The sequence below is a fragment of the Lutjanus erythropterus genome, chromosome 16 (assembly GCF_056507025.1).
Source record: "Lutjanus erythropterus isolate fLutEry1 chromosome 16, fLutEry1.hap2, whole genome shotgun sequence".
Lineage (NCBI taxonomy): Eukaryota > Metazoa > Chordata > Actinopteri > Lutjaniformes > Lutjanidae > Lutjanus > Lutjanus erythropterus.
Window position 1 is genome coordinate 18,851,600 of NC_139332.1, and position 12,243 is coordinate 18,863,842.

Consider the following 12,243-nt stretch of genomic DNA (forward strand, 5'->3'; position numbering starts at 1 on the left):
TTTAAAAACTCTTTAAATACCCCAAGTCATCTGCCACAATAAAACATTCCGCTGTCAGCCAATTCACGGCTGCACTCAAGTACTTACTGGCACACAGAGGCCGTTACAACTGCACGCAAAAATATTTTCTTTTAAATACTTCTATTTTTAGCCGCGATCGAGAGCCTATAACGAATTTGACCCGGAGTCGTAAAGGCTGCGCAGGGTGAAGTCGGGGGAGACGGACAGGAAAAAAAAAAAACAAAGATGGCTGTGTAGCCAGAGAGACGAGTCCCAGCAGAACTGTCTCTAGCCGCGGCTCTAATCACCCGACAGGTCCCGTGGGTCCCGTGGACAGTCAGCCGGTACCGGAGCAGGGACGTTAGACGAGCAACCGAGCTGGGCCGCTGGTGCACATCGCTGTAATCTGCTGTCATTGCGAATAACGGCGTCGAGAGTACAACAACAGCTGAGAGACAGACGCCTGAGAGAGTTGTTTTTGTTCTGCCTGGGCAAAGGAAGGGAGAGGACTCACTGCTGTGTTTGTGTCAACGTAGCTAGCCGCATAGTCTGCTAGCCTCACTGTAAGTCAACAACACTAGTTTAATTAAGTCATAATTACATTCTGCACATGATCTCGTTATTACACAGTCATTGGGTTGTTAAATTAATAGTTAATAAGTGGAGGGTACTAGCATTGTTAATAATAATAAGTTAGCCTGCATTCCTTTCTGACAGCCTGCTGCCGTAGCGTTAGCCTAGCTAGCTAACGTTAGCTAGCTGTCAGCTGACCGTTAGTTAGCTTGACAGGTTGTAAGCTAAGCTAGCCCTGAGCTAACCTGCTAATATTTCAGGCTCAGGTACATCTCAGAGACATTTCTAGACAGTCGTCGCCATGTCTTCACTGGAAGAGAGAGACGTGGGCGTTGTTGCGGCCGCCCCTGGCTCCTCCTCGGCCGGCCTGGGGGTCGTGGCCGTGGGGGCAGCAGCGGTGGAGGCTGTGGCCGCCGGGGTCGCAGCCATGCAGGAGGAGGTCGGGATGCGGAGAGAAGGGCCCGAGTCTGACCCAGACGAGCCACCCAAGAAGAGGGTGAAAGTTCCCGAGGGAGAGTCAGGAAAGCTGGAGGAGAGACTGTACTCAGTGCTGTGCTGCACCGTGTGCCTAGACTTGCCCAAGGCGTCTGTATACCAGGTAAACGTGGTGTCAATCACAAACCTTCCCCTCTCATAATAGTCCCTAAACCTGCAGTCAAACATCAGCAAATCAGCTGGACATCATACTAGAACCCCCCATGTGTCCCAGAGTGGATCCCCACAGTCAACCTGTTGAATATGTTGTCCTGCTCCATTTATTTTTAGTGATACTAGATCAGAGGTTCCCAATCTTATTCATTGGGCTGGGTATTGTTCAGAAATTGTAGATACAGGTAACATTGCCTTGACTTTGATACAGGTTCCTGAACAATCCTTTTATCAATACCAATTTTACAAAATCCATTTGAACAAAATGTGATACCAATCTTACATTTAATTGTCAGACACACTTAAGCAGTTTGAAAACAAAAAATACATACCCATCGGAATTGAATAACAAGGCATGTATCGACACTTGATTGTGTTGAAGCAATCATCTCTACTTTTTTATGTACAGGACCCCCACAATTGATTCACATTAGACCACCAATTTAAGTCTTAAGGAATCTCCTATGATATTTTCATTATCATCATAATCAATCAACTAGAATCACCATAAATCACAATCAGTCAAAAAGGCCAACCCTGAGTCTTCCCTTCTTGTTCCATTTTCCAAAAAAATGTGATAAAAGTTAAATCATTCTGTCCCCCTTCTTGCTGGGGACCCCCTACAACCCACTCAGGGACCACTGTCAGTCCCCGACCCCCAGTTTGAAAACCACTGTCCTAGATCCAACACAGGCCCCAGTTGTCTCTGTGCTGCAAGCTGAGCCATGAGGCAGAGACCAGACACACCCAGGCCCAGTGGTCAGCTGTGCCTTCTCAAGTTTATACTGTGAATTATCCTCAAATAACCCTCAGAAAAAGCCACAACCCCAAACAAACTGCCACACAAGAACTCAAACATCCAGAAAACTCATCCAAAACCTAGTTTTTAATCATCTTTTGCCCTTCCCCTCAGCACACCACAACAGTCTCTGTCGTGACCTCAAACTGCTCTCTTCAATGTCAAGTGAACACAGTTGTAATTAATCATTGCTCAGTTAGTCTTAAACATTTACATGCGCTTCTGCAACATGTGGCACACATGATATAAACAGGTGTTTAACATTTATAAACAATACTGTGCAAACACAGATTGACATTCTTTGCACACACAATATTCTGCCCTCAACACAGACGCATATAAAAAACAAACTGAAAAGTACAACCAGTAAATAACATTTGGGCTTTATATCCCATAGAGCCATTATTCACATAGGAGAATACACAACTCTCTCCTCTATTAAAACACTTCTTAAGTTGTAATCTGTTTGTAATATTTCCAGTGGCATAAACACAGGGTTTCTGCAGGTCCTCAAAAAATCTAGAATCTAATCATCTTATTTTAACCCCTAAAACTGTCTTAAAATGTCTTGAATATGATTTTGACAGGTCTTGAAAATTGATTGAATTTTGTGAGGTTAACACCATTTTTTCATTAACTACAGTCTTGTTTGTAAATGTGTTTTGGGGGGAGGTGTATTGATCACACTGTATTAACTACAAAATCAAACCAACATTGAGAGAATAACCACCAATGCATGTGCATGCATTTTGGTGCCAGTATGGATGGGAAATAGGTCTTGAATTACATTTATAATGGACTTAAATTGTCTAAAACTTAATATGTTCAAACCTACAGAAACCCTGAGGCAGTCTTTTTTGCCATCACTCTACCACTTATCCATAGCTATAATTTAATTGAAAATAAAATTGACTTTAAGGAAGTATACCTCAGCCAAACATGCCATACATTTCCCCTAAAGTTACTTGTTTTGATTTGAGAATAATGTAAAGTCCTGTAATAGTCCTTGTTTCTTCTTAAACATTTTCCCAAAATATCTTTTTTAAGCAGTCCTAATTCAATGTCTTTAAATAAATCACAAGCCCTTTAGCAAATCATGATCACATTTTTGTCATAAGATTCAACCAAAGAAAGGTTAGGCATCTAATTACAATTTTCCAACTTAGTCCTTTCCATCTCACACTAACTCAAATATTTTTTACTTTCTCTGTGCCTCTTCCCACTCAGCACCCACCATAATGAAATTTTCGTCTTTCTTCTTACACTTTGTCTGACTGTCACCTCACATTTTTCCCCAACACAGTGTACCAATGGACACCTGATGTGTGCAGGCTGTTTTATCCACCTCCTGGCTGATTCTCGTCTCAAGGAGGAGCAGGCAACATGTCCCAATTGCAGGTACACCACGCTCCTTGTAGTCATCAGCACAGTGCAAACAGAAATACAAAGAGTCCAAATGAGAAGAAGCTAGTTACTTTAGTTAAGGATTGTAGTCACACAATGGATCCGATTAACATTGTGAACAGATATTGATACATCTAAATGAGATTTTTATGGTTATATAAATATTTTCAAGTGTCTCCAGAGTGTTAAAATAACTCCACTGTCCAATTAGCTACAGATACTCACTTGTGCTCACAAATAAATACTTTTGCAGTTCAGCAATTTAGATGGTTTACATTTTGTCAAATCAAATCACTGATCCAAAATATTTTGGATATTTATTTATTTTTATTTATATTTTTTCTGACTCAATGAGTATATGATGCTAACTAACAGGAAAACATTAATGCAGTGATGACTGTTTTGCTAAGATGCCCCCAAAAGCCACTCTGTTAAGAAGCTAATAAAGTCTTTGTTTTTTATGCACACTTGCATATGATCTAATACAAGAGAAATGCACAACGTCTAAGTCGTCTAATTTGATGCAACTTAATGACACTGCAACATCATTTTTGCAAATGACTAATCTCTGATGCACTGGGACAGGAAAAAATACCTATGTGTTGAAATGACCACCAAGAGTTGGCAAAAGCATTACACAATTCTCCTCTTAGCCATACAGCTATTAGTGGTCATGCCCTGTTCACAAACTTGTATGAACATTCTGTACATACCACAAATGTTACGTATGCCATTCCACTGAGGTATTCTTCGTGTTTGTGTAGGTGTGAGATCAGCAAGAACCTGTGCTGCAGGAATCTCGCTGTGGAGAAAGCTGTCAGTGAGCTGCCGACAGAATGTACCTTCTGCCTAAAACAGTTCCCCCGCTCCAGCTTAGAGAGACACCAGAAAGAGGAGTGCCAAGACAGGTATACCCCCCCCCCCACACACACACAGACTCACATACATAAAAACACCTTCTTTTCCTAAATAAGAAATCTATCATAATTGCAGCCAACCCTAAAATAAGAGTGGAACGCTTTTCAAAATTAGTTCCAATCAGTTTCCCCACAAGTGTTCTAAAATGAAGTACTTAAACAGCTACAAACTCTTCAAGCAAGTTTGGCTCTTTCAGATTTTGAAACAGAAACATGAAAATGGTGGCAGTGCACTTAAAACAACTGGCACACACACATACATGCAGTGGCTAATCCTCCGGTTTGATTATATACACATGGATGTGAGGATATGTATTATTCAGGTCTTGGGGACATAAATCTGTGAACACATTCACACTGTGGGGACTCACCTTCCTTATGGGAACAAAACACAAGTCTCCATAATGCTAATCATGGGATGGGGTTAGGCAAGTAGTAGTCATTATAGGTTGGGTTAGGGTAAGTCTCCAAGAAATGAATCTAAGTCAATGTAATATCCTCTGAACTGATGGAAACACAGCTCTGCGTGCAGTAACTCAGCGCAGCTTCACATAGGGTTAATCTGGGGAAGATGGAGGAGCATGTGACCTGCTTCCTCTGAGGAGAAAACCTGCTGACATGATTACAGACTGTGTGTTTGATGTGTGTGTGCACTCAGGCCAATTGAATTTGCATGCATGAAATCCTATGGGGTTGTTGCTGTAGCAACAGGTGACCCTGCTCAGGACTGAGGTGCATGTGCAAGTGTTGCCAAGACAACAGCCATGGCAGTCAGTCACCAGGTGTTTATGGTCTGGTCAGGCACAAAAATATATTTTTTTATATTTTAGGGCTTTTTATGCCTTTAATGGATAGGACAACTGAAGACAGGAAATGGGGAGAGAGAGTAGGGGAATGACACACAGCAAAGGACCGCAGGCAGGATTTGAATCCATGGCCGCTGCAGAGGACTCACAGCCTCCATACATGGGGCGTGCACTCTACCAACTGAGCTTCCCAGGTGCCCCAATAAGGCAGAAAAATATATGGATCTGACTGCATCAAATTATGTTTTTGTTTCATCAAAATGAAACTGGAGGTTTAATATGCAGTGATTACAGGTCTTTTACAATACTCTGTCAAAGAAATATTTTGGATTATCAGAAGTGTGGTATGAAGTACTCATCGATAGTCAGTGTGTTACCTGCAGTAGATGGAGGTCCACACATCCAAGGTTTGGAGAAGCTGCAGCAGTCCTTGTGTAGGAAGCTAAGCAATGATCTGCTGTGTCTGTTTAAGTGTATGCCATATTTAGAACATTTTTGCTGCTTAATAGGGCTGCACCTATTAAGCAGTGAAAGTAAACAAGATGATGCTGTTCTAGCTGCAGGAGGAGGACAGGTCGCTCGGTGCTGCTTCACCAAAGTCACACAATAACATAAACTAACTGGTCAAGGCAGCAGTAGACCTGCATTTACCGTGTCCTCCAAGGTAAAATTGCTCTTTTTAAAGGTCCTTTTTTTAAGTGGCTAAAATATGTTTTGTTGCTGACCCTGTCCACAGCAGTACATAGCTTGTGCTGGGGCTCCTCTCTGCTTCTCCAAACTGATTTCATGTTGACCACCATCTACTGTAGGTAATTCACTGACTATTTATGAGTAATTCATACAATTCCTCTTAAAATATCAACATTTTATTTTATCTCCTAAAGTAGCACCTTTAAACAAAATGCTAATTCCCCTCCTGTTACTTGGTAATATGTATAAGACAAAACTTTGCAGATAATATAGGTGTATTACATCAGCGTGGTTTTAATTATCATTGGCTCATTACACAGACTAACTGGTACCTTTCACATCATTAATGTCACTTTTACTGTAAGAAGGTAACAAGTAGTCATTGAAAAACACCTCAGTCTAGGATGTAATTGATTTAAATCCATGTCTTTCTTTCTTTGAGGTTGGCTCTCTCACACACACGAATCATTTGTACAGTGTAATTAGCCTTAGTTCACAACCTAGGTTAATTAGTACCTTTTGAGATTATTAGTACCTTCAACTTACCATATGTAGTCATCATAAAGCACCTCTATATAAAGCCATGTTTTTCTTTACTGGAGTTTGTCTTTTAACCCACCCTTGCCATTATGTTGCCAGGGTGACACAGTGTAAGTACAAGAGGATTGGCTGCCCTTGGCAAGGTCCTTTCCATGAGCTGCCAGCACATGAGAGCGAATGCTCCCATCCCACTAAGACTGGTACAGAGCTGATGGGAATACTAGGAGAGATGGACCAGAATCACCGCAGAGACATGCAGCTCTACAACAGCATCTTTAGCCTGCTCTGCTACGAAAAGATCGGCTTTACAGGTACATACAGCAGATGATAAGTGATCTTACTGTAGCATCCTTCCTCCTTATACTAGAAAAGCTGGTTACTTTTAAGTGTTATTTCACATCAAAAATCAAAAATACTTATTTTGCCTGTGACTTGTAGTGCTATTCATCCATATAGATTTTTTGTTGTGAATTGCTGTGTTTTTGAGATATTGGCCATAGAGATGTATGCCCTCTCTTGAATATAATGGAACTAGATGGCACTTGGCTTGTGGTGCTCAAAGCACCAAAAAATGCATCTGGAAAAACTCAAAAGCTGTGTGTCTTTCCAGAAATCATGACTCCCTCAAGATAATACACAGACCTTATTGTGAGTAGTTTCGTGTAGGAACTATTTTCTATTTAAGCTGTAGAGAAAGAAAACACTTTGAGTTTTGGGGTTAACTGTTCCTTTAACTTCAAATGTTATATTCCCTCTGCTTCTTTATTCATTACCACTCTCTCCCTCCCACTTACGGCCCTTCTCCCTGTTTGAAATCTTGTCTTCCACTCATGTGTCCATCCAGAGGTGCAGTTCAGGCCGTACCGCACTGATGACTTCATCACTCGACTGTACTATGAAACGCCGCGTTTCACTGTTCTCAACCAGACGTGGGTGCTGAAGGCCCGTGTCAACGACTCTGAGCGCAACCCCAACCTGTCCTGCAAGCGCACCCTGTCCTTCCAGCTCATCCTTAAAAGCAAGGTACATACACTGCTCTCTGTCTGTCGATGTTTATTTTAAAAAGTTTTTGGAGTGTGCTTGTTTAGAGAGCTGATGATGCATCACTCTCCACCAGATCTTATTTTCACCAGGAAAGTTAACAGAGGATTAATGTTAGGAAGCCAACCTGAGCTAAAAGAGCTAGGGAGCTTAAGTTGCTTATTTCTCAGAATTGTACCAAAGCAATGCTTAAACAAACCAAGATGGACAGCAGTAGTGTACGGTCAGCTGGATGTCCTGGGTTTAAGCCAGCTGTTCTCAATTTTTTTGTCTGTCATAACCCCCTTCAGAGGCTGACTCTGAATGACTTGTCAATCACACAGTAGCCGCGGTCTAAGTCGTACCCTGCTTTATCAACAAATTTATTCTAAACAGGACCATAATTTACAGGATGAAAGTCATACTGTATTGAAGAAGACTTGAAACTAGCATTTGAGACCATAAACTCACTAGGAAACTGGTTACTGAGGTCATAAATCAAATGAGAAGTAGGGTCATTTATCATAAGACTTCATGCAATTGGACTTCTTTTTTAATCCAGCAGAGTTGCCCCCTGCTGGCCATTAGAAAGAATGCAGGTTTAAGGCACTTATGTATTGGCTTCACTTTTCAGACCTGGAACCTCCATCCACTTTTTAATATACAATCTAGGATACTGACCGTATTAAGTGTAAAAAAAAGATGTGACCCATCCACTTTAAATATAGGTTCTTCAACAATGTCACTTCAAAATTCAGTCTTTTCACTATCAGTATATTCATTCAGTAACTCGTGGGTGTGTTTGTGTGTACGCAGGTGAACTCTGCCCTGGAGTGCTCCTTCCTGCTGCTGAAGGGGCCGTACGACGATGTGCGGATCAAGCCGGTCATCCACCACCACTCCTTCAGCAATGACGCCAACGAGACCGACTACGTCCCTCTGCCCATCTCCGACTCGGTGGAGTGCAACAAACTGCTGGCCGCCAAAAACATCAACCTGCGCCTGTTCATCTTCCAAGTCCAAAAATAAAGAGTAAGGGAAGAGGAGGAGGAGGAGGAGGAGGATGAGGATGAGGAGGAGGAGGAGGAGGAGGAGGAGGAGGAGAGGATGAAGAAGAAGACGATGAGGGGTGATGGAAGACGAGGGGCAGAGAGAGAGTGAGGAGTTATGAAGATTAAAGAGAGACACCACTGAACCACTGATACCTCTTAACACCTACACACACACAAATACACACAATCACACAGGGTATACACACACTCACGCACACCCATATACATATATACAGACACGCACACACACACCACTAATTACACTTACCTCCTTTTACAAGATAGTGAGACCCCTTTGCTTGGGGAGCTGTGAGTTGCTATGGAGATGGGTGGGCATTGTTATGGGATGGAGGGGTGAGGTGAAACCTTCAGAGGCACAGGTGGGGGTGTTGGGGGTAAGGGATGAGGGAGGGGGAGGGGCTTCTGGTTGATGGTTGTTGTGTACCTGGGGAGGCTCAATGAGTCAGCGTGACCTTTCACCCCTGACACCCACAGCCAAAGGTAGCACACACACCGACCAAAGCAGGATCTGCTGGGTGCGTTTGTTGTGAGCATGTTTGTGTTTCTGTGTGTGTGTGTGTGTGTGTGTGTGTGTGTGTGTGTGTGTGTGTGTGTGTGTGTGTGTGTGTGTGTGTGTGAGAGTTAAGTGATGGACCCTGGAGTGTGGCCCAAACTCTGCTTTTATGTTGAAATGTTCCAAAGACACGTGATAATGTGAAACTAGAGTGATTGACTCTACTGAGCTGTTCTTTGGACAAGTGAATGAATGTGTATGTGTGTTTCTCTTCTCATTTCTCTCTACACACTTTATGCCTGCGTCCAAGTCAACGATTTCTTTCTGTTTTTTGGCAAAAGTGTCCATTTTGTGTCAAGATGGCGCCCCCCCCTTCCCAGTGACCCCCTTTTACCTCTCAACACAAGGAGAGACGGCCTGGCTGCATGCATATTTTAGTTCTTTGACTTTATTCCTCCAGCTGTGGTTATATTTAACCTTCGACACTAATACCATTTTTATTTCTCTTAACCCTAAATATTTAAGTACCTGTGAACTTTTTTCTTTTAGTTGGGTTTTAGCGTGTGTGTGTCTGAGAGTGTGGCTGCCTGCCTGTCTGTGTGTGTGTGTGTGTGTGTGTGTGTGTGTGTGTGTGTGTGTGTACATGTGTAAACAGATCATAACTGTGAGATTCTTGTGATCATGTCCCCATGTGAAAAGCAGTACAATCCTCGAGGACATGATTAGCAAGGCTGGATTATACCAACAGATCATCAGGGGTTCCAAAGGCCTCAGGTTCACTGTGTCAGTTACTTTTTGCTAATTTGATTATCTGTAGATTTGTTTGGGAAATTGCATCTGTAAGTACAAAAACAAGGGTGTCCTGCATTACTACATAGTCTAGGTCTAACTTGTTTATTATCTTTATATCATGCTAATATTGTGTATCTTTCCTTTGTTGTTAATTTCACAATTTAACAGTTTGTTTTATTCAAAGACCTTAATTTCAAGTGAGTAATTACTAGGGATGTTTGATATCGACATCTGCTCAAACTATGAAACAAATATACAACAACAAATATATTCCCAGAAATACATGGCCCACAACATGACTCAGTTATGCAGCACCACTGCTGGTTTTTCCACACACTCAGAAGTTTCAGCAGCAGTTGTGAGTGGTCAGCACCATTCAAGCTGCCAAAATAATAATCTGTTTTACTTGTTGTGACACAACAGTGTCATTGGCTGGATTAGTCAGCTTATACGTTCTATTATTTTTCAGCAAAATATCTGATCCAGTGATTTTGTCCAGTATCTGACTGATTGTGAAACCAAATATACTGAGATACATCACTAGTAATTACAGCTAGACTGATGTCTCAGCAGTCTGATATTAGCATATTGCAATGATAAAGATATCACTGTCCATGTCTGTCAATAAGTAACAAGAAATTGCGAATATAGAAATGCCAAACTGGCCTTGGGATATTTTATAAACTTAGTTTGTGCACCAGAGAATGACAAGTCGATCTTTCAACTGTAAAAAGTCCTTCTCAGTTGGTCACAGTTCTTAAAAAAAAAAATGGATCTATTACAAGATTTTTGTTTATGTTGGGGGTTAGCAAGTTGTGATCCCTCCCCAGCAGTTCCCTGTGGCTTTGACATTATATGGAAATGAATGTGGTTCCTTAAAATTTTTTGATTTGTCATTGTTGTAGGCCTAAAGTGATTCTTACATTCTACAATTGTTAAAATGTGTAGAAACAAATAGTATTTATGGGACAAAAACTGATGTAGATCAATCGGTGTGTGGGAGAAGACCATAGGTCGACACTGAAAAACAGAAAGACTACAGCACACAGTTTTCTTCACTTGCAATCAAAATAATTCAATTATTAACCTTCTGGTGGAACAACCTACATCAGGTTATTTAGAATCAGTAAAGAAAAAACCTGGATGAAGGTTATTGTACCAAAACACTTAATTAAATTAAATATCTCTGCAAACTGCAAATGAAGGGGTGTCTTTTATAGTGTGAAATGCTCAATAAAATATCAGTAAAAAAAATCACCAGCACTTATCCAATATTACAAACAAGTTTTGTTTTTTTGTAGTTTTGTTTAATCAAATTAGCACAGATTGCCTGACATCCAGAAAACCTTGGCCAGATGGTGTTCCAGTATGGAATTAGATTTTGCGTCTCTGTTTAGAATATTAGAAAGCTATAGTGTGAACTGTGTGCGCTGTATTTGATGGATGACCTCAGAGACAACAGGGGCCCAACATCTGGGGCCCACGAGGACGAATCAACAACAACAACAGCAACATGGGGGATGTAACCTCAAACTGTGAGCAATGTTTTTCAGCAGCCCTCTGGAGAAGACTTCTCTGGAGGATCAGATTTTGGATTTTGATGGATGTTGTTTGTGTGTGTGTGTGTGTGTGTGTGTGTGAGACAGGGGTGGGGACGGGGGGTTTTACCTTACCACGGTGACATATTAGTATTAGACTTACTTGAACGAGAACGAGAAGATGTTACTTAAGTAGATTCTACTGAAAAGCAGATAGATCTCTCTCCTCCTGACCTCTACTTCCTGTATTTCTGTGTTTTAATGCTTCGTCTCTATGCCAGTGGACTCACTCATCTCACTATGGCTGTACATGTGCCTTTTATTAAAGATCATGGAACCTGCACTGCTGCTTCTATCTGTGCGTGTGAATGTAGAAAGGACAAAAATAGAGCTGGCTTTGTGAAACCGTTCGTCTGTCTGTATAAATTTTGCATTCAGTGCCGCAGTTATGAGATCTAAATTTAATTTAAAAGCCCTGCGTGGATGATGGATATGTTTCATTGAATCTGATGCAGAGAATATGAATCACTTTCAGTACAAAATGAGTTACACAGCGTCTGAACAATAACACACATTGACTTATCAGTTATTGCTTGTAGGAAAGTGAATGTAGGTAGCGGTGTAAAATGTCGGCTGCCTGAAGACTTACAAGGGAGAACATTTTATATAACAATGTATGTCTGTAAAGACTAATACAGACCTGAGCTGTAGTTTGATATTATAGTTTATTATTATGCTGGATTACTGGACATATTGACATGTCACTGTAGAAAAAGCATTGGTGTAAATAATAAAATCAGTGATGGCTGAATTCCATTTAGAAGCTTCAGTTTCAAAGCCCTAATATTGTACGTTTTGACTCACTGTCATGACTTACTGGGACTCTTGAATTGCATGCAGCCATTGTTAATGTTATTAGTCATTCCTGTGGTTTTCGAAAATATCAGTTT

General features: G+C 41.2%; 1 protein-coding gene across 2 annotated transcripts; it reads left to right on the top strand.

The window, feature by feature from the left end:
• On the top strand, window positions 1-9,974 carry zftraf1 (zinc finger TRAF-type and ring finger containing 1). 2 transcript variants are annotated; one of them, XM_084738331.1, is made up of 7 exons: window positions 1-563; window positions 834-1,171; window positions 3,324-3,418; window positions 4,189-4,332; window positions 6,477-6,688; window positions 7,222-7,400; window positions 8,214-9,974. In XM_084738331.1, exons 2-7 carry the CDS (start codon window positions 875-877, stop codon window positions 8,424-8,426), a joined length of 1,140 nt encoding a protein of 379 aa, XP_084594457.1. In that variant the 5' UTR covers window positions 1-563; window positions 834-874; the 3' UTR covers window positions 8,427-9,974. The 2 variants fall into 2 exon arrangements, with proteins under 2 accessions (XP_084594457.1, XP_084594458.1); XM_084738332.1 differs by having other exon boundaries at window positions 1-1,171.
• Window positions 9,975-12,243: the final 2,269 nt, after the last annotated feature.

What these genes read in the sequence shown, in the direction of transcription:
- zftraf1 (XM_084738332.1), top strand. Translation starts at nt 875, where the DNA reads ATGTCTTCACTGGAAGAGAGAGACGTGGGCGTTGTTGCGGCCGCCCCT. An exon ending in GCAACATGTCCCAATTGCAG is followed by an intron (nt 3,419 to 4,188) that starts GTACACCACGCT and finishes GTGTTTGTGTAG; the next exon opens with GTGTGAGATCAGCAAGAACC. An exon ending in AGCTCATCCTTAAAAGCAAG is followed by an intron (nt 7,401 to 8,213) that starts GTACATACACTG and finishes GTGTGTACGCAG; the next exon opens with GTGAACTCTGCCCTGGAGTG.